Below are 27763 nucleotides of genomic sequence, written 5' to 3' on the forward strand. Positions count from 1 at the left end.
AAAAAAAAAAAAAAAAAAAAAAAAAAAAAAAAAAAAGGAATTACTTACTTTTTTATATTGTGGTGATGGGGGAGCACTCTCATAATTTGTCATCAGATAACTTCGACAGGTTAATTGTTTCCCTTCTTGAGTCAAAACTTTAACTTCTATTACAACGTATGTTCCACTTTCAACTCCTTCTTGCCTGAAATCAGAACAGTCAAATTCTAACCAAACATGACTTAAGTAACTTGCTTCACTGAATAAGGTCTTTTAATCAAACTGGGGTATAAGGATTAACAATTTAACTCTATGCAAGTATTTGCTCCCTATGTAGTTTGGAATGTAATAGAACATATAAGTATGACCGTATGAAAAATAAACTTAGCATTTCAATTAGAAAGCTTGAGCCTCCATATTGTAATCGGCCCTTTAGACCCATTAGTTTCTAATCTGAAGATGCAACAAAATTCAGTTGAAAAAAATGTTTTTTTGGTACCAGGAATCAAATTTAGGATCTTGCGCTTGCTTGTGAAGCAGACAGTGGAACCGCTGAGCTAAATTCCTGGCCCTGTGAAAATATTTTTTAAAATTGGTTCTTGGGCTGGGGATTTAGCTCAGTGGCGCTGTACCTGCCTTGGAAGTGCAAGGTCCTGTGTTCAATCCCCAGTACCAGGAAAAAAAAAAAGTAAATACAGTATAACAACATTTGCATAATATTTACATTATAGTAGCTATTGTAAATAATGCAGATGATTTAAATTAAATAGGAGGATGTAGGTTATATGCAAATACTGTACTGATATATAGAGGACTTGAGCATTTGTAGTTTAACTTCTAACAGATCTCTGTAAATTTATCTTGTCTGAAAACACCCGTCAGTGTCCTTATCTCCACCTTCATAACCCTGAAACACTGTTTGCTCTTTAGGTTCCAAAACTGGACTAAGTGTTTTTACATCAAGATTACATCTGCCCGGAGAGAAGCAGAGAAGACGGCTCACTGTGATTTAAGTGAGGCATAGACTCAAACCCATTAAATTAACACGATCTTCTCTCCTCCAGGGCTACTCTTTTCTGCTTATTTTCTTGTTTCGAATGCTCCGCCACACAACTCTGACAGGTCCAGTTCTAAAACACATTTCCAGTATGTTGTTGGTGATGCTTTTAAAAATTACTTACTGACTGATTCAACTGCAACTTTAAAGAATTGTTTTAAAAAACGGAATAAACTTCCTTCTGAAATCAATACAAATATTTAACAATTACAAAAATCTTCGTGTCTTTTCATAATATGAAACAAATTTTTATGAAAGACAAATTAACAGAATAAAAAATAAAGCCTGCCAGCCTTCACATAAGAGATTACAAGCATCTCCCCAGGTCTCAGTCATAGTGGCCCTTCAAAATGTTTTAAAACAACATTATCATACACTGTATTGATGCTGAAGTATAAAAAAATGTCTGCAGTATATGGTTTTGCGAAACTAACACACAAATACATACACACATCTTTACATATAATTCACTTTCTGAATTAGTTTTTTTAAAACTTAAATTAGAAATCACCTACTCATCCAGAGAATTTAAATTGCTTGTGTGCATTTTCCATACTACTCCCCAAACTTCATCGCCAGGACTTTGAAAAATGGTAGCTATACCTCCATGCCACCTTTGACTTGTTTTGCCTTGGAAATTGCCGAAGTCAAGCTTAAAATCCTACAAAAGAAATCAAAATGATATGAGCAATATCTGTTTGAACCCAGATTTCCCTCTTCAAAATAAAAAGGCTTTACTTTGAGTCTATGCAATTAAAATATTCAATTAACTTTAGCTTTTTTGTAAGAAGCTATGGAAAAGACAAAAACAGATAAATGATCTAGATCTCAAGGACTATTTTTTCATTTGTTCTTTTAAAAATGAAACATATACTGGTATGTACAGGCATCCTAATATTTCTTAAAAAGGCTTAAAGAAAAAGAAAACCCACAGCCCCAATGTCTTAACATAACCGCTTTCATTTTTGCAAATGATTTCCCTATCTACTTACATGAACATATATTTTTTAGGGACAGACCTTTTCTGTGTCTATAATCCCACCAGCATGTATCACCGTATTTGCCATAAGAGAACTGGCATTTGAGGGTGATTTGAATACTGATGAACATAAATATTCATGAACTGTACTAATTTATCTATAATGACCCTGAGAATAGATAATACTGAAAATTAATGGGTGTAATCACTGTATTATGAGTGTTAAGTGGACTAGCTAGCTCCCTTTCTTCCCACAGCAACTTTATTATACTCATTCAACAGTGAGAAAAACTGTGGTTTAGAAAGATTAAGCCACTCGCCAAAGGTCTCACGGCTAATAAGCAATGGAGCCATGTTTCTAGTTTTGCTTCTTCTCTCTGAGGCAGGAATCAGGGAATGAGGCTCCTGGAGAAGATTAAAAATTCTTATTTGGTTTGTTGGATCTAGGAAGATTTCTACCTTTGCATAGCTTAATTCCCTAGAAATGGATGATAACTCTAAGTTCCCTTCCAGGTTCATATTATATCCCTATATCCTACATATTCTCAAAAATCCATCACGTATTTCGGGAAAAAAGTTTGTACAGTTGACCAGGACCTTCAGTCGGCACACTAGATGTTGTAGCACCAGGCACTCCTGGAAGGACATCAATAGATCCAATCAAGAGTTACAACCCACATTAGGGACTCTTACTCCACAGTTTCAGCTGCTTGGGACATGGCTAGTGCTGCTATTTCCCCCCTTTTCTCATTTGCAGGCTGCTCCTTGGTCTCCATTCCCATTGCCAACTCTTCATCCAGTACCGAGCTTTAAATGTTGGAGTTTCTCAGGGCTCATCATAGTCCCTTGTATTCATTCAGCAATTTACCCAAGACAATCTCATCCTCTTCAGAGACTTCAAATAGCATCTAATGCTTCCATCATCTTTAGACCCAGCCCACCTCTCTTCTGAGCTTCAAAAGGGCTTAGAGAACGGTCTAGCACAGAGCAAGTACAGTAGTGAACCAATGCTAACTAGTATTTTCTGTTCAGCAAACATCTCAAACTCAGTATGTTTAAACTGAACTTACCATTTTTCTCTCTGAAACTTGATTTTCTACTCTCTGTAAATAACACCATCATCTGCCTTGTACAAAAACTTGAGTCATCCTTGATATCTCCTCCCTTCACACTCAGTCACCAAGCTTTAGCAATGTTATCTTCTTAATATCTCTCCAATCTATCCGCCTTCCCTGGCCACCACCCTAGTCTAAGGTGTCATTCTCTTTGGCATGAACTGCTGCAAACACTTCCTGAGCTCCCTCTGTTTGATGACTGTCCTCCTTCAAACCCATTTTCCATAGAGACGGGAGAGTACTTTCAAAGATGTAAATCTGAACTTTGTCCTCTGTGGCCCACACACCATATCTCCCTCACTACATTCCAGTCACACTGTCTGCAAGACTGATTCAGTTTCCCCTTTCCTCAGGTCCTCTGCACATGCTTTTTCCATGGTGTGTTTGCACCCCCACTCCCCAGTCGCTCAGACTGCACCCAAAAAGTCTCATTTTCACAGAGAGCTTTACTGAGTATCCTGGTTAGGTCAGGTCCTCTGGTCATATTCTATTGCACCTTGCTCATCTCCTTTTTAAGACTGATCATCCCAGAAACGGAATAATCATTTGTTTGATGTCTCTTTTCCCTGCTCTGACTAGAAGCATCTGAACTTCTTTCCTACACCTGGGTCATTCCCTGAGTTTGGGGAAAGGAAGTACTGGAGCCTGACTCCCATTTTTGAAGCTTCACAAAGGTCACAGAAGCTGTCTCCCTCAGATTTGCTTGGAGGCAGCCCATGGCTACGCAGTGAGATTTAGCTAGTCAGGATGCCCACCTGGAGCTCTGAACTAGAAGTTGCCTGGTGGTGGCCGACAGATCAGGGGTTTCAGGAACTTTAGGGATGCAGTACATACATCAGCAGACAGGATTGAGAAAAGATGGCGTTGGCCATGCAAGACAGCACCCATGCTCACCGAGTCCAGTTCTTCAACAGCTTGGGCTGATTCGGTTGTGCAATGCTGGTTGTACTGGGGTGGCTGCATCTCCCTTTATGCCTGCCTGTTTCGTCAGCTTTGTACTCCTGCTTTTCTGGTCATTCTGTGAACTCTCCAACAGACTTTCCTTTCAACACCTTTTTTTTTTTTCTGAAATCAGCCACTTTTGTTGCTTGCAACTAAAAACTCTGACCAGGTTAGCAGAGATAATGTTTGTTTAGCTCAATGCTATGAAGAGGTACACTGACTTTCTGCACAACCCTCCTATAGCCTGGGCAGTTCACAAAGTAGAAACGCGATTACCATTGTAATGTTAAGCGTCAGAAGAACCTGTGTACATTTAATGATTTACCAGGTTGGTTAAAGTTCAGCCACCTAACCTAACTGAGCACAGTGGTCACTATGAATACACGGTTCCAACTTCCTGGACCTCTGAGTAGAGGAAAGGCAGGTAAACACATTTCTACAATAGCAGGTGACAAGTCCCGTAACTCAGGATGCACAAAACTTAGGGTTTCTCAGAAGTATCCACTGCGTGCATTCTGAAAGATGCCCTTAAGTTGGAGGCTAAAAAGAGGGGGACGAAACAGTGCTGTGGGCAGCAGCAGATGGAAACGTCGTGTGTTAGGGGGGCAGCCGAGAGGGCCCAGCTGACCGGCACACGGTCCACAGGGGTCCAGCGTAGGGCCAGGAACTTGGACACTGGAAGCCAGGGCACCACAGGCATCCTGACGCACTCTCCCAGGAAGCGCTGCGTTCCGAGGATCCCGGCCCGGAGAGTGCACAGCGGGCAGGGCCCGAGCGGGGACACCGACCTGCAGGCGGGCTACGCAGCAGAACGTGGCCGAGGGGTTTCGGTGGTGGATCCTCTTCGTCAGCAGGTTGCTGCCGTACGCGAAGTATAGGAAATTTTCTCCCTCCTGGCCTGCATGACCTTCGAAGTCCGAGTTCGCCATGTTACACCTTGTTTGCACCGTTTCGGGGAAGGACTGCAACAAAACCCAGCAGAGCGCTCGGTCTTGCAGACTGCTCCACCGCCGCCTCGGATTAAAGAAATAGTCTCCGAGGGGGCGGGGCCAGTCGGAGCGAGCTCTCTTCTGATTGGCTGTCGGGCCGCCGGCGGAGAGTCGTCCCCTTTGATTGGTCAATTGCCAAAAACCTCTTTGCTACCCTGCCCTGGGGTTTTGTCCTCAGGCAACCCCTGACTGATCTCTCACTGGACACGTTCGTCTGATGTCCCGCCCTCTTACTAAAAGCTCTCTCTGATTGGCGGATATTAAGACGCCCAGGTTAGGGTTTGCTGAGCTGGAGAGGATGCTGTTTTGGTAGCTCTGTCAGGCAGGCGGTGAGTCTGTCTCTTTGCCTGTGCCTGTGAGTCCTGTCCTTCGGGTTACAAGCTATGGCCAGACAGAACTGTTCACCCGACGTTCCCGCACCCCGTCGCTGATCATCAGCTTGACACCTTTTCTAAAGCCCCTTCCCCTCCTGAAGGAACCTCTCCTTGGCAGTTATTCAAACCTGGGCACGCCACGCATCCTTGGGCACCTCTGGTCGCTGCTTGCTCCCTTTAAAACAGCGGTCATGGAATAAGTTATGTAAGTACGAATCTCAATATTGCTAATTCTAAAATAAAAATATAGATATGAACGCAAGGCCCAGAAGCAGTGAAGATCCCTGGCACCCGGATGTTAGTGTCTGCCACTCTCCACTGAAAGGAACCAGGGCCCATTGAAGAAATGGCCGATGCCGGGTCAGAAGCTGGAGATGACAAATTAGGACCCCTTGGGCCAGAAAGTCAGGGAGCTTACCAAGAAAAGCTAGATCCTCAAAGACACGGGAGCCCACATGAAGGACTGCCCACTGGCAAAAATTAAGACAATGTGCGAATTAAAGCACGACTGCAAACTGCAAGATGATTGAAAACACTAAACATATGAAGTCAACTTCCCCCTAGCCAGGAATGGAGGCACATGCCTAAAAATCCAACACATGGGAGGCTGAGACAGGAGGTTCTCCAGAGTTAGAGGCCTACCTGGGCTACATAGCAAGACTCTGTCTCCAAAAATAAAAAAACTAAAGTCACCTTCCCCCAAAGTAAGCCAAATTAAAGCGGGGCAGGGGATGAGGCAGTCTTATTTGCCACATGCTCTTGGTGGTGACCGTTGGCAGTGAAACCAACATCTACTCTGAAAAGTGGTAATTTAAGAAATAGCACCTGTTGATGAGAAAGTTTTCTTTACAAAAGTATGCTTGCTAAATAGTGTCAATGGAATTTTGCAGTTCCTAATTAACTGATTCATGCCAGTGTCATCAGTGACACCCTTGGTGAAAGGGCCATAGGGGATGGGGTATTCAGAGTGCCAAATTATCCTTCAGGGATTACTGCGGGTTGTCAAGGGGAAAATAGAAACTCTAAGGGGAAAGTCTGGCCCCTCCTACTTTATCCCAGATCAATGTAATCATCGATAAAAGTGGATCAACCTGACATCGTTTCCTGATAAAAATGAAGCTCCAGCATCTTCTTGAAATACTGCTTCCAAAAGTCTAGAACCTCAACATAAGGCTTTATATCTGTCTTCCTGCCTCAGGGACTACAAGAATGGCAGACTAAAATGACACCAAGAGGAAACAGAAAAACCTAGAACAAATGGCCCAGTCTCATGTGTGAGAGGAAGAGAGGAAGAAAGGAAAAGTAGATAGGGAGGAAAGGGGAGAGAAGGGGGAGGAAGAAAAGTTAGGAAGAAAGACAAGATAGGGTCATTCTAGCTTAAAAGAAACTTTTTTTTTTCCTGGAGATCAAACTCACCACCTTGTGCTTGCGAGGCAGGTGCAGTGCCACTGAGCTAAATCTCCAGATCTAAAAGAAGTTTAAGAGACATCAGTAAATGACATGGCTTCTTGTTGATTCTAGTTTAATAAACCAGATATCAAAGACATTTTGGAATCAACTGAAAAAACTTGACAGGCATTAGGCCACTGTTATTAGGTATAATAGTGGGTATTGTGTATATTTTTAAAGAGTACTTTTAGTATGCAAAGTGATATATTTGAGATACAACTTTTGACATTTATATTTTAAAATGATTCAGGAAAGTGTAAATAGAAATATTAATGAAAGTATATATGACTTTTCATTATTTTATCTTTCTTTGCATATTTTAGCATATTCATGTTAATTTCTTTTTTTTGCTATTTTCGAGACGGGGTCACACTGTGTAATTTAAGTTGGGCTTGAATTCACTATGTAGCCCAGGCTGGCCTCAAACTCATGATGATTTTCCTGCCTCCACCTCCTGAATTAAATTTTTTTAAAGAAAAGGAAAAAGAGGTGATATATGGAAAACATTTGATATAGAGAGTATTTAATGAAAAATAGCATTAGATATTCTGAAAATAGGAAGAGTGATACCTTTTCTCTTTCCCAACATTAAGACAGAACTTGAAAAATAAACTTGGTCATTTCAGGGAGTAAGTTGCTTTTCTTGGCAAATCACCATAAATTTTTACAATCTCCATTTCAGCACACTGGCATTTAAAATGTCCTGCTTTTTAAGTTGCTTTAAAACATCCAAATGAATTATGTAATTATTTTTAAAGATATTTAATCTTTTCCTATCCTTACTGTTAACTGCTTAATTTCATAGCAGTGTATTTTTCTCACTACTATTTTGCAGTGCTGTGAAGTTAAACATCAGAAGTCTTTTCCTTACTCTTCATGTTTATTTAGCCATACCACGTAGATTGCAGTGTACTGACCCATGTTTCCAGAAAGGGGCGGTTGGGAGCGAGGTTAGTTTTATTTGTTTTTTCAAATGTAACTAAAGCCAGGTTAGTATTAGTTAACACTCACAAGTATTTATTAAATGTGAGGCACTGGTCTAAATTCATGTAAGTGAATTTCATTCTGAAAATGGCCCTGTGCAGAAAGTACTGATATCAGCTTCACGTTGCCAGTGAGGAAACTGAGGCACAGTGGGGGAGCTGCCTTGCCAAGGGTGTAGTCGGCAGTGAACCGGGCAGATATTCTGCCATGCAGTCTATCCCCGCAGCACCACTGGGTGTTCCTCCCAAATCCCCCACAATCACAATGCCCTGGTGCTCTAGATATCAGTAGTTATTAATAATCTACTTTCAAGTATATACAAGTGATGAAATAATGATTTTAGTCTTCAATCACTTCATGATAATGAGGTCAGAGCTCTTCCAAAGGCCATCATTTTATAGTAATCTTTTTTTTTATATTTTTTATCTTTGTGGTACTAGGGCCTGAGCCTATAGCCTTTGCACTGAACTACATCTCCAGCCCTTTATTTTTTCATTTTGAAAAACAGAGTCACTAAGTTGCCTGGACTGGGGTGGAACTTGTGATCCTCTTGCTTCAGCCTCCCAAGCAGCTGGGATTTCCAAGGTGCACCACCATACCTAGCTTAAAGTTACTGTTAAAAATCTTTGAACATGTAAATTATATATACATACATATACATTACATATATGAGCACTGTATCATAATTATGTTAAATATGAATACATAAAATACATTATGTAATAATCTCAAGATAGAATTTTTTTTTTTTTGTACCAGGGATCAAACTCAGGACCTGTGCTTGCCAGGCAAGCACAGCACCACTGAGCTAAATCCCCAGCCCTCAAGATAGAACTTTTAAAAAAGAAATGAACTGGTTTGACTGTCATGTTAATTGTGATAGTTTCACTCTACTATTGGCTGATCTCAAGGCAAATATAATGTATGTCAAAGTTAATTATAAATAACAATAGCTGGAGATCCATATTGCATAGTCCTCCTTCAGATTTTCCATGCCTTGTCAGATCTTACTAGATCATCATCTTTACACCTCAGTAAATGTGATGAGGAACGTGTGCCAGAAACCTGAAAAATGCCAACTCTGTTCCTTTCTTGTTTCTTTTCTTCTGCTTGCAAATTTAGTAAGCGCTCTCTTCCAGTGCCTTGCAAAAATCTTTTCTGTTTTGTGAGAACTGATTAACTCTCTGTAATTAATTAACTAATTAACTAATTAACTAATTAACTCTCCACTTAACCAAGCATGGGTGAGTGGCAGTAAATCTCAAGACATGGACAGTGTGTGAACGAGGGCCAGTGATACCATCAACCCCTCTGCTAGGACAGCTTATAGCCACTATCAATAAATGATGACAGACAGTTGTACAGTTACAGTAAAGCCAAACTTCTATATTAGTATATAAGATTGCTTACTAAATGCAGTAAAGTGAAAGTATAGGCCAGTTAGTGGAATACACTGATTGAATCTCATTAGTCTGTCTCTGTTTAGCTCTCTAGGCAAAATATTGTCTGCAGATTCACACCAACCAAGCCCATGAGAGAAGAATGTACATATCAGAATGCCAACTTGTTGAGGTACAATGAAGTCTGTAACAGGAAAACCATATACTTATTTTCACTGATCAATGCCCTTTCTCCTACTGCAAAAATAAATCATGAGTTTATCAGAGTGGAGTCAGGTGGGTGAAGTGGAAGAAACAAGAGAAGGAGCAGCAGGAGATAAGGTAGAAGCCCAGGTTTTATTCTAAGAGAACAAAAGCTTCTGCACAGCAAAAGAAACAACCGACAGAATAAAAAGATAGCCTGCAGAATGGACAAAAACATTTTCCAAGTTATTCCTTAAGGAGAAGACTACCTCAAATATATAAAAAACAAAAGATTAGGCTACCCAAAATAAAAGGCCAAATCAAAAATATGGGCAACTGAAATTAATAGACACTTCTCAGAAGAAGTAGTACAATTGGCTAATAAATATATGAAGAAATGCTCAACATCATTAGTCATTGGAGAAATGCAAGTTAAAGCAAAACTGAGATTCTAATTTACAGAGGAAAGAATGGCCATCATCAAGAAATCAAATAACAAATGGTGGTGAGGCTGTGTGTGTGGAGCAGGGAGGAGCCCTTCTACACTGTTGGTGGGAACGTAAACTAATACGACCACTTTGGAAATCAGTATGGAGGTTCCTCAAAAACCTGAAATAGAAATAGCATTTGACCCAGTATCTCCCTTGGAGGTATCTTCCTGAAAGAGTTAAAGACATCATATTACAGTGATACCATACACGCATACACACATACCTGTCTTGTCACCAGTTCAGGTGGGAAGGTTCACTTGAGATTCCCTGCCACTGTCACGTCACGTCACGGATCACTGCCCAGCTGCAGCGCTGACTTCTCTGATGCTGCATGGCCATGTCAACATGGAATGGGCCAGGGAGGCGAGTAGGGGATGGGAGTCACGGGAGACCAGCAAGAGCTGGTTTGGGAGGACGGGGAGGAGTTGAATTTCAGTGGAGTAGGGTTCGTATTGGGAAATGGGAGGCAAGTCTAGAAGGATTTCAGCAAAGTGTATGGCAGGGCCTTGAACATACCACTAAAAGTTCAGACTATTTGGTGTTCAAAGGAGAGTTATTTCTGACTTTTAAGCAGAGAGCATCTTTAAGTACTCTGCACCTTTGGAAGAATCAATCTTGTGGTTGTGTTCAGGATGGCTTAGAATGGGGAGACAGCACAGTGCTCGATACAAATTCATTTTAACAGACAAGGTCATGCCAACCTGTGCCCAGACAGTAGTTATGGAATTGAAACCAAAGGACAGAGGGAGTGAAGACCTATTACTTAAGTTGGATGTTGTCATATCTTTCCGTAAAAGCCTGTGGAGGCAGTATTTGGCCCATTACTTCACCAAATCCAGGCTCTTGTGTAAGGCAGTCTTATCTGATTCCATTCTGTCTGCCCAGCTGATTTTGCAGGAGATGGCAAACCCTCTGGAGGCAGGGACCACACCTTACATAGCGAACATAGATGACTAATAAATATTTCCTGATTAATTGAACCAAACTTGTAATCTCCCCTACTTTACATTAGCTTCTAAATTGTTTTGTTGCTATGATTGTTTTCTATTTCCTTGATTAACTGAGATGCAATTGTCATTTATTTATTAAAATTCAAACATTTATACTACTGTTTTAGCATATTCTAAGCAAAATTTCCTTAGATACAGTGGCATTTGTATTTACATCAACTTCTAGCTTGTGGTTGGGCCCAGAGAAAGAAGCACGAGAAAGTCAGCAATGTTCTGGGGGGGAGGAGAGAATGTAAATTCTCAGGATGTGTGACAGATTGAAGGTGGCATGGATAAGTAGTTCCAGTGTGGTTTGTTGTTTAGTTCTTGGTCTTCTTTGATATCTCTAAAGCTACAATTTGGAAAAGTAGGCACCGAACTGTTAGCTGTGTTTACCTGTGGGAAGACAACTTGGAGAGGTAGAAAGTAAGGCAGCAAACTAAACAAAAGTTAGCTTCTTTCTTCTTTTTCCCTTTCCTCCTCTTTCTTTCTTTCTTTCTCTTTCTTTCCTTCCCTCCCTCCCACCTCACCCCTCCCCTCCCTTCTCCTCTCCTCTCCTTCTCGTTCTGTGCTATTTGATATTTTTGTACTTTTTTTTTTTTGCTGGTTCTGGGGATTGAACCCAGGGAGCACTGAGCTACATCTCCAGCCCCTTTTATTTTGAGGCAGGGTCTTGCTCAGTTGGCTGTCCTCCAGCATGTGGTCTTTCTGTCTCAACCTCCGGAGTAGGTAGGATTACAGGCATGTGTTACCATGCTCAGCTTATCTGTGTACTTTTTAAAAAATTAGCAAACGTTTGCAGTACGTGAAGTTCTCATTCATCTTAGGAAGTAGGTGCGTGTCAGTAGCACAGGTGAATTTTTTTAAATCCCCTCCCCTTCTCGTCTGCCTTCCTCCCCCATCTCTAAATTCCCTTTCTCCATTTCCATTCTTACTGTTGTTGTTGTTATTAATTCATGTTTATGGTATATATCACTGAGGATATTCGGTAAATAGACGTGGCACATTTTAAATCTTTTTCCTTCCCCACCCCACCCCCTTGGTCTCCTGGACCCTTTCCATTTGCAGCCGGTCTCTCTCCATACATCATTCTGTTCATCCCTCATTTTGTTGTTTGTTTGTACTTTGCCTTGCTCAAATGAGAGATACCAAATGGTATTTAAGCATGTGTGTCTGATTTATTTTACTTAACATTTTATTTTCTAGGTGCATCTGTTTTCCTGCAATGTCTCAGATTCATCCTTCTTTATAGTCAAGTAGTGTTTCATTGTTTGTAGATACCACATTTCCTTTATCCATTTGTTTATTGATGGGCATATATGTACTTTTAAAATTCAGAACAAAAATCGTATAGAATTTTGCATTACTATCTAGATATCTGATGTCAGGTGGGTCCAAAGAGGGTGCTGACCAAATAATCAGAGATAATACACAAAATACAGTGATCCCCGAGTTGTTGTGCCTTTCACACATCCATTGGGTATTTAGGGCAGGTCACATGAGCCTTGCTGTGTGGAAGAATAAGACCTCAGTCCCCTCCCCAGCGAACAGCAGCTGCAGAATCTCTGTGCCTAACTTTGCCCTATGTGAGGTCTGTGAATATAAGGACAAGAATTTTCCCAGTCTAGTTCAGGAGTGGGTTACTTATATATTCAAAGGCAATGTGTAAGTTTTAGATTCTGCCATGAACCTTCCTAGTCACTTACAGAATAGCTTGGAAAGTTATATCAGCAATCTCTTTGGTCATTTACTGTAGCAATGTCAGACTGAGATATACTATTAAATTAACTAAGGTTAAAAACTGACAGATTGCACTGCAATGAATATATTCATTTCCTTAGTTTCTATATTCAAAGTGTTTGCAGGATTTAAGTTCCATTGAAATTGCAATGTAAAAAACTTTTCACTGCTTGTGTCCATTGCTAATAGCACAGTAACACTTAAAACCAGAATGTAGAATTACTTACATGAAAATCCTGATATTTTTCTTGAATATAGTCCTGATTCTCACTAGAAAGAAATTTAAACTCAGTCAGTTCTTCATCTCATGCATGACCTTTAGCTAAAAGCCCAACATTTTCTCAATATCCCCACTAAAAGAATGGCTTTGGGATGAGGCCTGGTTTAAGTCTCAGGAAACATTTAGGGAAAGGGAGAACTATGCTTGAGGTTCTCTGCTTAATTAATGTACTTGACTTTCATGTTGGTCTCCTGAACAATATTAAAGCCATAATTAACTCTTCCAAGAGACATATGCTCAAATGAAGCATTTATACTCTTAAAATACAAAAGACCTCGGGATGTTTTGGGAGTTTTCCAGAATAGCTGATGTAGTGCTGGTGGTGCTTGATTTTCCTCATTATTTAATGCCTTCACATGAACGCAGCATCTTCTAATAATGGAGCCATCAAAGGCATCTGCCTTTATTGTCTTTGCTGACCTTTTATTGGCGGAGAAGACAACAGAAACTCTGTCTAGCTGAGTAACAGAAATGAATAGATCACTAAACCTGAGCGGTTATTCACAGGAGAATGGCAGTGGGTAGAGAAGAATCTTGCTTCAGTGAGTTATTCTCAAAGCTTCCTGACAGTAATTCATCAACGTACATTTTTCTCAAATACATGGAAAATGATGCCTCAAGCTAGCTAAATCTTATGAATTTGATTTGCCTTATAATGTCACAACATTGTAGTGGCCAAAGTTTATTTCTGTGCCTCAGTAATACCACTCCTAGGTATATCCCCAAGTGAACTGGAAACAGCACTACTCATAATAGGCAAAAGGTCTAAATGATTATCAAGGATGAATGGATAACTGTATTCGTTTGCCCATGTCGCAGTTCAGGACTGTGGCATGGCACAAAGGATGAGACACTACTCAGAGTCCATGTGCAGTTTAACCTCTCAGAGTGCCCAGAAGGCCTGCCTGGTTAAGGTGGTGGATGTTTTGGGAAGGGAAAAGCATTTATTACTAATATGCTCCTTCTTGGGAGTCTCCTTCTTAGAGTGTCCAGTGCTACTTTAACAACTGGGGTGTTCAAGCATAGTAGTTAGGGGGTGGGGGTGTAGTGGTGTAACACTTGCCTAGTATGCATGAGGCCCTGGATTTGTGGTCCAGCACTGAAAAAACAAATAAAAAACCAAGAACCAGAAAACAACCAAAAAAGAACCAATTATGTTTAAACAGCAACTTTTCCAAAGTCTGATCTGTGGGACACAGGTCCCATTAGATGGTCTTCAGCACGCTGCTGTGGTCAAATGAGCTGAAAGACCCACTATAACCATCCCTCGTTATCCTCTGGGATTAGCTCCCTGGCCCTTGCAGATCCCACAATCTCCAAGTCTCAAAACCCTTATACAAAATGATGTAGTATTTGCATATGTCTTGCTCACATACCCAATACGTAAATGCTACGTAAACAGTTGTAGTACTATATTGCTTAGGGAATAATGACAAGAAAAGGATCTGTACACGTTCAGTAGAGAGGCAATTTTTCTGGGTATGATTGATCCACGGTTGAATTTGCGAATGTGAAGCGCCAACTGAATGCTGTATTTTCTCAATGAGAGAAATAATGTACATGACCATGTGAAAGAATCTGAGAATGCTTGTTGTAAGGAATCCTGTGGCGTCTGCTTAGTCCTGAGTTTCCCAAACCTCTTTGAGTGAAGAAGCCTTTGTTGTAGAAAGCCAGTTACTAATAGTGTGATAAATGTTGCTCCATGGTGACACAATGACCTTTGTTTGTTTAGGGTGATTATTCAGTTCTTGAAGAATAATATTCAACAGAATTCTCTGTTATGCAAAGCGTGTGCTCCTTAGGCAGCCCATATACTAAAATTGTTATGCAAAAGCTTGAAGACTAGCAGTAGTATCAGCAAAAAAGGGAATAACTCCAAATATGTGCCCCATTCTGGTTGACCCAGACCAGCTCAGTGGTTATTAACCTTCTACTGCAGGACTGACTCATGGAAGTGTTGCATAGTTTTACTGGTTAAATAACTAATAATCAGGTTGAAACTGCAGAGCTATGTATAAAAATACCCATCAACATCTTCAAATACTAAGGATTGCAATCTGGCAAAAATAAGAATCTGATTGCAAGGCCAAAAGCAAAAGTAAGAGTCCCACACTTGTGATTAAATTGGAAATTTATTTGGCTTTTTGCCTATTTCTCACTTTGTTACTTTTTCTCTTTTATTTCCTTTATGGTTGTCCAAGTAGTTTATAGGCCAAATAGAACAGGTTAGATAACTTAGTAGCACACATCTATCATTGGTCCTGCTATGCTGGTAGTTTCTTGAAACAAATGCTTGTGCTTACTCATTAAGACAATTCAGTAAGTGTCAGTTTTGATCCATGTTTCTTGCTACAAATAAAAGTTCATTCTAAATTCCAATTTAGAAGACTTCTTTAGTTAGCAAGCTTGATTCCCTTGTGTAATGTGATTTTCCATTCTATCATGGAATTAAGAATTTTCTCAGTATATATAGGACAAATTAGATTCCTGCATTTGGCTTTTCCAAGTCCTTCTGCCATTTTGGTTTAGGTTTTACGATATCTGGCAGTCTCTCAAATTGCTCTGAAGAATCAAAGAACAGTAAACACCAATCTAGCATGGAACTGGGTATCTTTTCTGGCTTCTCAGGTAGGTGTCAAAAAAATTTAGAGGTAACAAGGAGACCATTTTAAAGCAGGAATATCTTCTACCTTGTTTATAAATCAGAAGAAGTTAAAAGTCTCTCCAAAAAGAAACTTAGAATACACCACCTCTTTTTATTTGAATTGTTTTAATCTCCTCTTTTCAAAATACTCTCTTTGAGGGCTGGGGATTTAGCTCAGTGGTTCTACTGCCTGCCTCTCAAGCACAAGGACCCCAGTTCGATCCCCGATACCCCTCCCCCCCAAAAAAACACTCTTTTTGGTAGAGTTATTTTGTAGTCATCTATGTCAACCTATCTTTGGGAACAAAAGCAAAAATAAGCTCGAAAGCTTCAAACCCAACAGAATATTGATACATTTTTATAGTAGCATAGTACTATTAGACTGTAGTGACAAAAAGAATCCTTCTAAAGATAAGGCCTGTAAGTAGTTTTGGTTTACCTGCAAGATGTTTTCAACTTCCCTTTCCTAGAAAAGTCTTCCTTGTTCTTTGATGTCATACACGTTACCATCTCTTTCGAACCACCCCTAACTTCTACGTACCTATGATCATCTATATTTAGAACACTCTGCAAGTTCTTTTACTCTTACCCTAAGACAGTGACAATGAACCTATGGCATGCATACTGCAGCATTATCATGGTCTGTTATCATTGAAAACTCTAAAAGTTTCTCCATCACTGTGTTAAAACAATTTAAACTACTCACTCCCTCTGTGGTTGGCAGCTAAGTGAGTCAGGCATCTTTAGGGGAAAACCTCTATATTAGAGCACCTTCAAAGTGCCATTTTCTGTGTTTCAACTAAAACTTTTTGGAGAAACTGAAGACATGTTTTTGTCTGCTGCCTTTATGACTCCAAACTGAGCAAGGCCCAAGTGTTTGTGTCTGTCATTTTAACCTTTAAACATGTGCTCCATGACCTTGAGCTGAGCAAGCCCAGAAATGTACATTAAACTGAGCATGCTCAAGAATGTGGCCACCCTAGAGGTATTTTCCTATGTGGGTATAGGCTCCCTGAAGAAAATCCACACTTTCCATTCCTCATGGAGAGTACTGCTTTGCAGATAATTCCAGGGCTGTCCTTGCAATGCTATGGATAATAAATGTTCTGGTCATGCTTGGCTTTGCACTCACCAAGGGGAGAACCCATTGTGTTTGGTTTCCCTATTAGGCTAAATGCCCCCAGAGGGCAAGAATTATCATTATTCAGCAGATGTTTATTGAGTGCTATGTGACAGATCTTTTTGTGAATTCTTAAAGATCATAATACTCATCTTTTTATTCCCGGCCTTAGTACATGCTTGTCCCATTATTCCGCAGGCGCTCAATAATGAGTTGCTAAGTAACTGAACAGCTGAAGGAGGGAAAGCATAAGTGAATCAATGGACCCTATTATGTAAAGAAAGAAAGGCACTACTTTTGCAGAGAGGCTTCAGTTTCCCAGTGTGCAGAGAATCAGTTAGCACATGAAGTTAAGCTACCAATGAGGGCAGGATTTATGCGGCTCTCTGGGGGGACCCCGTCCCGCGGGGAATAGGAGGTGAAAGCCGCCTCTTATTCGTGGGTCATCAGAGGCCGATCCGATCTTGAATGTCTGTGGAGGAAATCTTTAAGAAGTTAGAGTACACGGCCCAAGTCTGGTTTCTGATCAAAGGCGCTTTATTGGCTCAGCAAAACGATTATATACTGTTATCCCAGGGGGAAGGTTCAGCAAGCTTATTGGACAGTTCAAACAAATCAATCACATGAGTCACTCAAGCATTTAACCATACAGCAATCAGTATTTTACCAAATGTGGGGAGGGGTAAGTGGGAAGGCGTACATCAACAATTAACCCTATGCAATCTTTAACTTCACAATCTCTAGGGGCAAGCAGGACAAGGAAATACCACCGGCCTCCTGCTCCAGATCCCGTGACCCTGTGGTTAGCACAAAGGGCTATTTTTTCTGTAAGATTCCCTGTTTGCCCAGGGGCTAGACCTGCCATAAGTCACGTATGTAGTCTAGTGGGATTTTTCCACCGAGGCAAAGGCTAAGGTTGAGGGCAGTCATCTTGTGCAGGCCCAAGCAGTCTCTCACAGATTTATCCTTCTTAGGGAGATACAGTGGCTCCATTTGAGGTGGGCCTGAGGGGTTTAGAGAAATTAGGGCTGTGTATTTTCTCTAAAGTTACTTTAAGAGATTGCAGTCTTGGCCTGGTTCCTTTTATGTGCTGCAGTTCTACCATGTTCTGAGACAAAGCTTAAAACATAATGGTTGGTTGCATCAGGAGAAAACAAGCTAACAATGGGAGTGGAGGAGGGGAGAATAAGAAGGCAACTTTGAGACGTGGGAAACACTAAGGGTCTCCCCCTGACTTCAATATGATGCTGAGGAAAACATAGACTTCCTGATTTTTCTCTTTGCTTTCATAATCTATCCCTCTTCATAAACAATGTCTGAGGCTCTCTCTGGCTGTCGCAAAGCCTTCTTGACAGCAGAAGTACTTTTTCAAGCTGTGGCTGAGTCCTCATTCTATCCAGTCTTCTGACTTCATATCATATAGGAATGTGTCAATGTCTCTTTCAGAGAGTAGCTTGCACATGTTGGGTATGTGATTATGCACACAATAATAGTTTTGGTAGTAACTGACAAAGACAGAATGTAACAAGACAAAGTCTATTGGCAAAGGAGGTAATCTTAGCCTCATAGGTCTATATGCATTTCACATGGAGAGAATTTAAATTGTATGGTGCACATCACATTATTATTAGGGGAAAAGGTAGAACTTTAGGCCAAGGAAAGTTAAACTCTTCTAAAAATTGGGACAGTTTTAATTGTGTGTGTGTGTGTGTGTGTGTTGTGTGGTGGTAGGAATTGAACCCAAGACCTGTGTGTACTAGACAACCACTTTGCCACTAAGATACATGTCTAGTCTCTGGACAGTTTTGATGTTGACGATATTTTAATTAAGATATTGTTAATTTGTTTTATTTTCTAGAACTTTGGGGATGCTTGGACCATGAGGTTTTTTATTTATTTGAAGATTCTACATAATACTTTAAGCATGGCATCTATAAAGTAGTTTCTCTATCCAGGTGGAAAAAAAATCCAATTTTATTGGCATTAACTGAAGCATCATCTTTTCAGTGAAGAAAGCTTCATTTAAAAAAAATTTTTTTGGTACTTCTAGGGGTAGAACCCAGGGTCAAGCATGCTAGGCAAGCCGTTGAATAAGGTACTTAAAAGATAAAGTGCAGGCTATTACTGAAATATATTGAAAACCGTGTTATTTGTACAGCAATATTAGTCTACTTGTAAATGGTTCTCAAGATGGGATTCTGAGACTCGTCCTACCTTTTAATTTCTCCTGGACTTGGTAATTATAGATAAGGGATGTTTTAGTCATCTATTGAGCCTTGGGCAAAATTTCCCTGCACATGTTTTTATGTTTTGAAGCAATCCTCCCATGGCTTCTAAGATGCTTCTGGTTAACAAGGGTCGTAAAGTCCTGGAGAAGTGCTTCGGAGCCACCGAGCGGCCATCTTGGAAAGTCCAACACCCAAAGCTCTGTGAGAGTTTTGATAAATCACCATCTTTTCCCTGCTCTAGGGATAGATCATTGTATTTGAATGGCTCTTTCTGGGTGGTAAAATCATATTGAATAACTTTTCTTATAATAAAAATCACGAGAAAATCAGTAATGGCTGCTTGTTTTACATAGTGGACAGCTAGGCTATTTCACTTCGTTTCAAAGGTATTTTTAGAATGTGTTCCAATTTTTAAAATGACATTGCTTCTTTCAAATGTTATCTTTAACAAATCATTACTCCACCATCCATTTTTTATTAAAGCATCCAAAGAAATTAGACAACCCCTTTACTTTCATAACATGCCAAACCTTGAATCCAAAGACTTATCTACTATCAGTGAGTTACGTGAATTTCTAAGTCTTAATGGGTGTTTGCTCTTGATAAGAAGCAGAGTTTAGAAGTTACATTTTATGCAGCGTAGGATGTACTTGGATTATTTTAAAGATAAGAACCAGGATATAATATGTCAGCATTAACCAAGAACATCTTAGTCAGGATGGGTAATGGCTAGATTTAGTTTGGAGTAGTGATTGGAAATTATGTGGGAATCAATAAAAACAGGTCAAAGATAAAAAGCAGATTTCTATCATTTGTTATTTTGAAGCAATAAGGTGTGAACAGTCCAAGGGCAGTGCACAGCGGAGCCCTGCTGAGACACACATCAGTGAGTACTATTGCTTCTGCCTCAGGAGCCAACCTTTCCAGGTAGGACATAAGCTTGTGATGAGTTTCCAACGTTTGCCTCAGGACTTTTAAATCACAACTTGCCTCTCAATACAAACAATGTGAAGAATTTGGCATTGTTACCAGGGTTCTTGAGTGCTGTGAACTCCTTCTAGAGATTTTTTTTTAAGGTTCTTTTACTGAACAAAGAATTGGACAAAACAAGAGCAAAGGTAGCAAGGTTTTTACATTTGTTAAGGGTAGGAAAAGGACTCTGCTCTATAGAGTGAGTGTGGGCCACTGAGAGAGTTTACAGTGGCCAGGAGATTAACGGCCACTGTCTTTTGTGGGAGTGTGCCTCGGGCTGGTGATAGCACCCTATCAAAACCTGCTTGACTTCAACCCAGAAGAAATGAAGATAGCATTCTCTGATTGGTCCCAGGTGCAAGGCTTGGAAACATGTATCCTACCCACTTGCCCAGTTAGCTGACCACATCCTAATCTCCTGCCTCAGAGTGGTCGGAATCTGGAGTTGTTGTAATGTCTGCTTGGGAAAGGAGAAGGCTGGCTTAACATCTGGCTCCTGAGGGAGGGGCACTGGAGGCTATGCTTTAGGTGTTTTTGTAGTGATTGAACTAAAAGTAGATGAAATAAATGATCATGTCTACCTATCTCTAGCACCTTTCCATGAAAATGTAAAGAGCAAATATTGGTACTACCCAGTAGCTTCTCCATATAGTGTCAACATTGCAAAGATATATTAAATTCTGCATTCAAGGCTTGACTATTGGGTATGTGACAGTGATGTAGCATTATCACATGAGATATAAACACACATAAAGATAAAACTCTAAGTAAGAAATGTCTAAAGAGAAAGAAATTATTATAGTTTTTGTCAGATGGACAATACTTAAAAAGACATTGACAACCCACAATAATTTTAAAAATCCTAACATCTTAGGGGTTTTTTTATGTGTAAAAATGATCCAAAAGCATAATGAAAGCAAAGAAATAGAGATATTCAATGATCAACCATCTTCTGAGTTATCTTTATCATTCATAAATTTTGTTTACTAATCCATATGCCTGTTTATATATGTTTAAACGTACAAATCCATAGTTTTCAACCTAACTTTAAAACATTCCTTGATAGTATGTCATATAGAATGAAATGTACAGCAATTTCAATTTACAGTAATTTCCTCAAACTCTGACAAAATATATTGTCTCACATATTTATATCTGTTTGTAACTACTTTCAGTGCTTATTTCATTACAATTTTTAACCAAGGAAACTAATTTCTGTTTCCTCTCAGACACAGAAAAGTATGTAGACACAGGAAGTACGTAGCTATGGTCTGGCCCACAGAACACTGGACAGCGCTCTAGGATGACTCTGGCTTGTGCATCACAAGCACACGTTACACATTCACATTGGTGGTGTTAACACAGTAAATGCTAAGATCTGCTTGTATCACTCAAAGGCGTTTATGCGTTGCATTTTTTTTTTTAACCTGTGGTGCTGGGGAGTGAACCCCAGGCCTTTGCACTGAGCTACATCTCCAGACATTTTTTAGTTTTTATTTTGAGACAGTCTTGTTAAATTGCCCAGGTTGTGCTTCTGTTTTCGATCTGTATGCCTCAGCCACCTGAGTAGCTGGAATTACAGATGTGCACCATTGTGCCTTGTTTGTGCATCACTTTTTAACCCATTGATTCTCACTTCTAAAGAATAAAAGCAAGAATCAAGTACATATCTATTAAAATTATGCTTATGTGTTTTTATATTCTCTACATTTGGAGTTTTGATCTGGTAAGAAATTGCCTAAGTCCCCATGCCTTATTTATTAACATCTTAATAATAACTAATAGTAATATTGTTATAATATAATTGTGTTAAATTAGTAATTACACAGTGTATCACAATTATATATGATATAATCGCAACTATGTTGTAATTATATTATGTAACAGTTATGTAATATACATGTTATAGCTTACAAAACAAATATAAATTCACATATAAAAATCGAATATGTTAATATGCAATACAGAATTCATTGATATGCTGCTTGTTGAAAACGAAATGGTTGATAAATAATTTCTTTACTAACTAAATTATTTCAAGGTCTCAAAATCAATTATTTTGTTATTGTGACTTAAACTGACACTGTAGAACTTTACAATTATCGTTGATCTCAGAAGATGTCTGAGAATACTGTAGAAGCAGTATTTGTTTCCTGTTTATTTGAAACAGACCCCAGGGAGTTGGTAGGAGGAAAATGAAGGGGAGTTTTCATACTCATGCTGCTTTAAAATGTGATGTGCTGCTTTAAAATGGCCCCAAAGCAGTGGGGCCAGTGGTTTATGGCCTGGACCCTCCAAAACTGTGAGTCAAAATAGATATTTCCTAAGTTATCCAATTACTTCAAACATCTGTTATAGGATGGAAAGCTATATAATCTATATAATGAATAAACAGCAACTCCTTGCCCCTTCTCTCCAGCCCTTGGCAGTCTCCATTCTAATTTCTGTATCTATGAATCTGCAGACCTGCGGTCAGCAGAGTGTATCTAGCCAGCCTTAGCTCAGGTCTTGGCAGGCCCTGGGCGGTGCATGCCATGCATGCCACCTAGAACAGCACCTGTGGGCTCCCTGGGCAGAGGGCTTTGGCAGAGCAGCATCAGCTGAGTGGGGACACTAGACAAACCATGCTCGACATTTCTAGGACATGGAACAGTCACCACTCCTTGATGGATTCTATGCGTTATTTTATTTTTGCGTTTTTGATGATTTATACGTTATACAAAGTATATAATAATTTGGGATCCAGCTGAATCTATTTTTATGTGTATACACCTGTGTAACAACACTCCAAAGAAGATACAGAAATCCCCATTACCCCAGGAAACTTCCTGATGCCCTGTTCAGTCAAGTCTCCTTACTCCTTCCCCTGAAAAGGGCAACAACTATTTCACCTTTTGTCTCCAGAGATTAGTTTTGCTTGTCCCTGAACTCTGTGTGAATGGAACCACACACTATGTAGTCTTTTGAGTCTTATGTAGTCTTTTCTGTTTGACTTTATGTTTGTAAAACACATCCATGTTATTACTTATAGCAGTTGTTTGTGGTTTTCACTACCATGTGGAATTTAATTTATAAATACATCTTAATTTATGTATCCTTTCTATTGTAAATGTATATTTGGGTAGTTACTAGTTTGGGGCTGTTCATATAGCATTGCTGTGAACATCCTCAGACATGTCTTTAGTTGAACTCAAACATGCATTTCTATTGGGAACAAGCGCTGGAGTGAAAATGCTGTTTTACTTTCTGTTTCTGTGAATTCACCTACTCTAGGTAACTCATATAAGTGGATCATGCAGTGTTTGAAATTGGAGGTACCATGTTTTCAAGTTTCATCTGTGTTGTATGTAGCACAGAGCAGGATTTCCCTTTTTAAGGCTGGTCTCTTGTATGGATTCACTTTCTTCTTTTGATGTGAGATTTAAAGTTCAATAACATGTCAGAAACTTTAAGCATATACCCATTAAGTTTCGACAAAGTAAACAGTAATTCTAAATCAACCCTAAATGATTCTTGTCCTCACTCTTCCAGAGACAGCTATTCTGATTTTTTTCACCATGGATTAATTTTTTTTCTCGAACTTCATATAGACCCAGTAATCTTTTAAGTGTTGTCTTTGATTAGATGTGTAGCCAGCTGGTCAAGCAGAAGACATAAAATGCTGAATGAGAAGCCTCTGCTAATTGGTTATCAGTTGGAAAGAAAGGACACAGGGATTCCTAATTTAGAGTTACTTTAAATTATTAGGAAGTTTTATTAGGCTATCCAAATTCCATTTACACACAACTTTAGCAAAACCTCTGAAGTTACTTTTTTACATATTTTACTCTATGATTTATATGGTTATCCTTAGTAATTTTTATACTGTGCTGCCTGGAATGCCTAGGAATTAAAATTTGGATCAAATTCATGCAGTGATCAAAGGAGGTCTTCAAAAACCTAAGACAGGATTTAAAGTAGAAAAAATTTGAAAACCATTCTCCTAAATCATTGAGTTTTAATGATGCGAAAGAACTTAAAATTATAGTATTGAACACTTTCAGGCAAGGAACTGAGGGCTGGTGAGATCAATTACCTAAAGCCATCAAGTTATTATGGGCAGATCCAAGCTCAGAACATGGGGCCCTTTTCTCCTCACCTGAGTATCTTAGTGCAGTTTGCAGGGTGACCTGGCCATTGGCCTTTCAGCTCAGAAGTTCGCTTGGTGTGGTCAGCCTGAAAGGTTTATACTGAATCCTGTATTAGTCATTCTTTAGTAAGATTCTGTCAGTCTAAATGATTATTTTAAAATGAATTGTTTCAAATAAGTTTGCAAACTAATTACTATAATCATAAATAATAATAGCTCATGTGATGTTGTTCAAAATTAGAGAATCCCACTATTTGAGAGGCCTTCTAAGGCACCCCAGGCAATGGTTTTGAACCTTCCTTTTTGGGTATAGACCATTTGCAGAAGCTGATAGAAGCCTTAGACTCTATCCCCAGAAACATGCATACATTTTCAGACATATTCCAGCTTGCCTACTATTCCATGAGTTATACAGACACTTCAAAATTCTAGGTAAAGCATTTATGACCTGTAGCATATATCTAATCCCATTGAATTTTTCATCTTCCTTTGACAGAAGATCCAGACCACAAAATCTTTTATTTTATTTATTTTATTTTATTTGTACCAGGGATTGAACTCAGTACCTTGCACTTGCAAGGCAAGCACAGTGCCATTGAGCTAAATCCCTGGTGAGATTAAAAAAAAACTCTTTATAGGTCTGGGGATTTAGCTCAGTGTTTCCACTGCCTGCTTCGCAAGCACAAGGACCCGAGTTCAATCCCTGGTACCAAAGGGGGAAAAAAATCTTTATAGTGAGTTACCATGTGTCTGACACAAACCTCTTCATTTTAAACTTTTAAAAAGTCTCATTACTAAAACAATGATCATAATCCTCTCAGTTATGTTAGAAAAGAGAATAATACAGAGAATTATTTAAGGTGTCAGTGTGCATGGGTGGGAAGGTGCTGTTCCTGTCACTTATATTGAGAAGTTTGATGTCCTCTCATCCCAGGCAAAGAGTGAAATGCACAAATCTGATAGCACTTTTTAATAATTTACTTGGTGCCTTTTTGTAGGTTTTTCACACCTGTCAAATAACTTCTAAAATGAGTATATCACTTAGTTGTCACCTACTAAGAATTTAAGGTAGGTGAACATAAGAGGTAATTTCATTATAACAAAGCATAGATGAAGACATGTTTTTAAATGCACAAGGAGGCTGGAGGTCTAGCTCAGTGGCAGAGCCCTTGTCTAGCATGTGGAAGGCTCTGAGTTCAAACCTCCACAGAGAGAGAGAGGGACAGAAAAAGAAAGAACATAATCTGAGTTTTTTTGAGCCTTACCAGGATGTGGGGAGTCATGATAGCAGTTATAACTGTCATTACTACTACTAATACAAGACTTGCAACTCTCGCAAATTTCTCTCCAAACATTTTTTTTTCTTTTTAATTGAGTTTATTGGTACATTTTAGGGATACAGTACAGTTACATTCATTGTTAGGATCTTCTACCTTTACATGACAGGTCTTGGTTCTCATTTTTTCCCCTTGTCCCTGCCCTCCCTTCACTCCCTCCTCCTCTCCCCATCTACAACCACTTTATTTCCATCTTTTCATTTTCTCACATTTTTTCTTTTCCCTTATTACCCTTCCCCTACCCATCCCACCTTCCCTACACCTTTAGACCTTTTCTTCCTATTTCACAGTGTCACTTATCTCATTAGGATCTTATGTACTATTACAGTTTATTCACACCAGAGAAACTATTCAGTATTTACACATGTGTGACCTATTTATTTCACTTAGGAGTAGATCCTCGATATGTATCCATTTTCCTATGAATGAATCTAATTTCTCATTCTTTATGGCTGAGTAATATTCCATTTTATAGAAAAACCACATCTTCTTTATCCAGTTTCCAAGGGGCAAATGGGCTGTTTCCAAGTTTTAGCTATTACAAACTGTGCTGCTATGAACATGGATGTGCATACATCACTGTGATATGATTCTTTTAATTCTTTTGGAAAGATACCCAGCAGAGGGATGGCTGGGTCAAATGGAACCTCTAGTCCCAGCTCTTTGAGGTATCTCCATATTGATTTCCACAGTGGTTGCACTAGTCTGCACATCCACCAACAGTTGTGAAGGGTTCTTTTCTCCCCACAACCCTGCCAACATTTGTAATTGTTTGATTTCTTGATAGCAGCCATTCTTTGTGGGGTGAGGTGAAATCTCAGTGTTGTTTTCATCTACATCTCTCGAATGACCAGTGATGTACACTGAAGACCCAAAAAACTCTACCAAAAGACTTCTAGACTTGACAGATTCAGTAGAGTAGCTGGATACAAGGTGAACACCCAAAAATCAATAGCCTTCTTGTGCACAAATGACAGACTCACTGAGAGAGAAATTAGGGAAACAATTCCCTTCACAATAGCATCCAAAAAAATGAAGTATTTAGGAATCAATCTAACAAGAGAAGCAAAAGATCTCCAAACATTTCTTATCCTTCTTTCCAAAGGACTCCAAGGGCTTGCAGGACCCAGTGTTCTACACCATCATTTCTACCAGGTGGCAGCACTACATTAGCAGGCACCAGTGTATTACCTCCCCCCAGCATGGGAAAGACTTCAGGTACTCTCCTCCTAGAGTGTGACAAAGCATGCTGTCCTCCTTTTCCCATTACAGTTATAGAGTCCTAAAGAGACCTGAGCTTCGTGTTCCTTTCTTTTCCTTTCCTTTTCTTGCCTGCCTGCTTCCCCCCCGCCACTCCCCCGACATTCAAGGGGTGGCTCTGTGATGGCTGGTTGCTTCAAGGCCATGTGGGAGGTGCAAAAAGAAAGGAAAGCAGGAAGTTTGCATGTGTTGGTCAGGGCTGATTTCCACAGACATGGTGCTAGAGCAAGGCCTGTTCCCTTCAGACCCTGCCCCTGAGCCCTGAGCCCAGGCAGGAGTGAGGGGAAGGGCCTGTGCTCCCAGCCATGCGGCAGTGCTGGAGCCTCCCACCTGGCACCCAGTCCCCGAGCAGAGCTCCCTGTTGCTGCTGGAGGCTCCTCATTCCAATGGACCAAACCTGGAGGGCACATGCTCAGCCTGCTCAGCTCCAAGCACTAGCGTATAAACTCCTTCCCTCCTCATTCAGGCCACAGATGAACACAGGGATGAAAATCCAATGGCGCAGATTTTCTTCATGTGTTCCTCTGGATGCAGGGACTCTGTGACATCAACCGCATAACAATGCATTAGCCAGCATTCTCTAGAGAAAGAGAATAAATGAGTTAGAACATCCTCCTGCCTTTATCTCTGACCTCTTTTCCTGGGGATGAGGTTCTGACTGCTTCTTGCCATGACCATTTCTCCCATTTCTCTCATTTGTGTTTGCAAAGGACAACACTGCTGAAGCAACAGCCTCCTACCTCAGAGAGAGCAGCTTTGCTCACTGCTTGCTATTGAATGGCACACACCCAAGCTCAGTGCTCCTTGGTTGCCACGCAAACATATCGAGGGCAATATGTGAAAAGCAGCAGAGGTGGAAATGAAAAAATGGAGAGAGTATCATGCCATGTAAGTGTAATGAAGGGAGGGCATAATTGAGAAGAGAGAGAAAGAGCAGCCAGAAAAGCAGAAGAAACCTCAGGAGATGGTGGCTTCCTAATACCATGATGTTAAAAGAGGACTTCCTAAAGGAAGGAAGGGAGAGAGGGGCTGGGGATTTAGCTCAGTGGTTCCGCTGCCTGTCTCGCAAGCTCAAGGTCCCAAGTTTGATCCCTGGTACAAAAAAAAAAAAAAAAAAAAAAA

The 27763-nt window shown here is 39.9% G+C and overlaps 1 protein-coding gene and 1 long non-coding RNA gene across 4 annotated transcripts in view; one reads left to right on the plus strand and one right to left on the minus strand.

Annotated features, from left to right (window-relative positions):
* Nucleotides 1–5099, minus strand: part of Ggct (gamma-glutamylcyclotransferase) — a 7559-nt gene extending 2460 nt beyond the window's left edge. Inside the window, exons 1-3 of one of the 3 annotated variants that reach the window (XM_010628309.2) lie at nt 4861–5099; nt 1552–1697; nt 49–184 (exon numbers count right to left, since the gene is read on the minus strand). In XM_010628309.2, the coding sequence (XP_010626611.1) occupies nt 49–184; nt 1552–1697; nt 4861–5001 (423 nt within the window). In that variant the 5' untranslated portion in view covers nt 5002–5099. The other 2 variants (XM_019208060.2, XM_010628310.2) reach the window with 2 other exon arrangements.
* Nucleotides 5100–5321: 222 nt separating this feature from the next.
* LOC104865000 overlaps nt 5322–27763 on the plus strand; it is a 23779-nt gene continuing 1337 nt past the window's right edge. The window contains exons 1-3 of the long non-coding RNA XR_781039.2: nt 5322–5640; nt 26487–26599; nt 27352–27529. This is a non-coding gene — a long non-coding RNA (uncharacterized LOC104865000). The remainder of the gene's footprint in view (nt 5641–26486; nt 26600–27351; nt 27530–27763) is intronic.

Source organism: Fukomys damarensis, unplaced genomic scaffold (assembly GCF_012274545.1).
Source record: "Fukomys damarensis isolate Sample0158 unplaced genomic scaffold, DMR_v1.0_HiC HiC_scaffold_4, whole genome shotgun sequence".
In the NCBI taxonomy this organism is placed as follows: domain Eukaryota; kingdom Metazoa; phylum Chordata; class Mammalia; order Rodentia; family Bathyergidae; genus Fukomys; species Fukomys damarensis.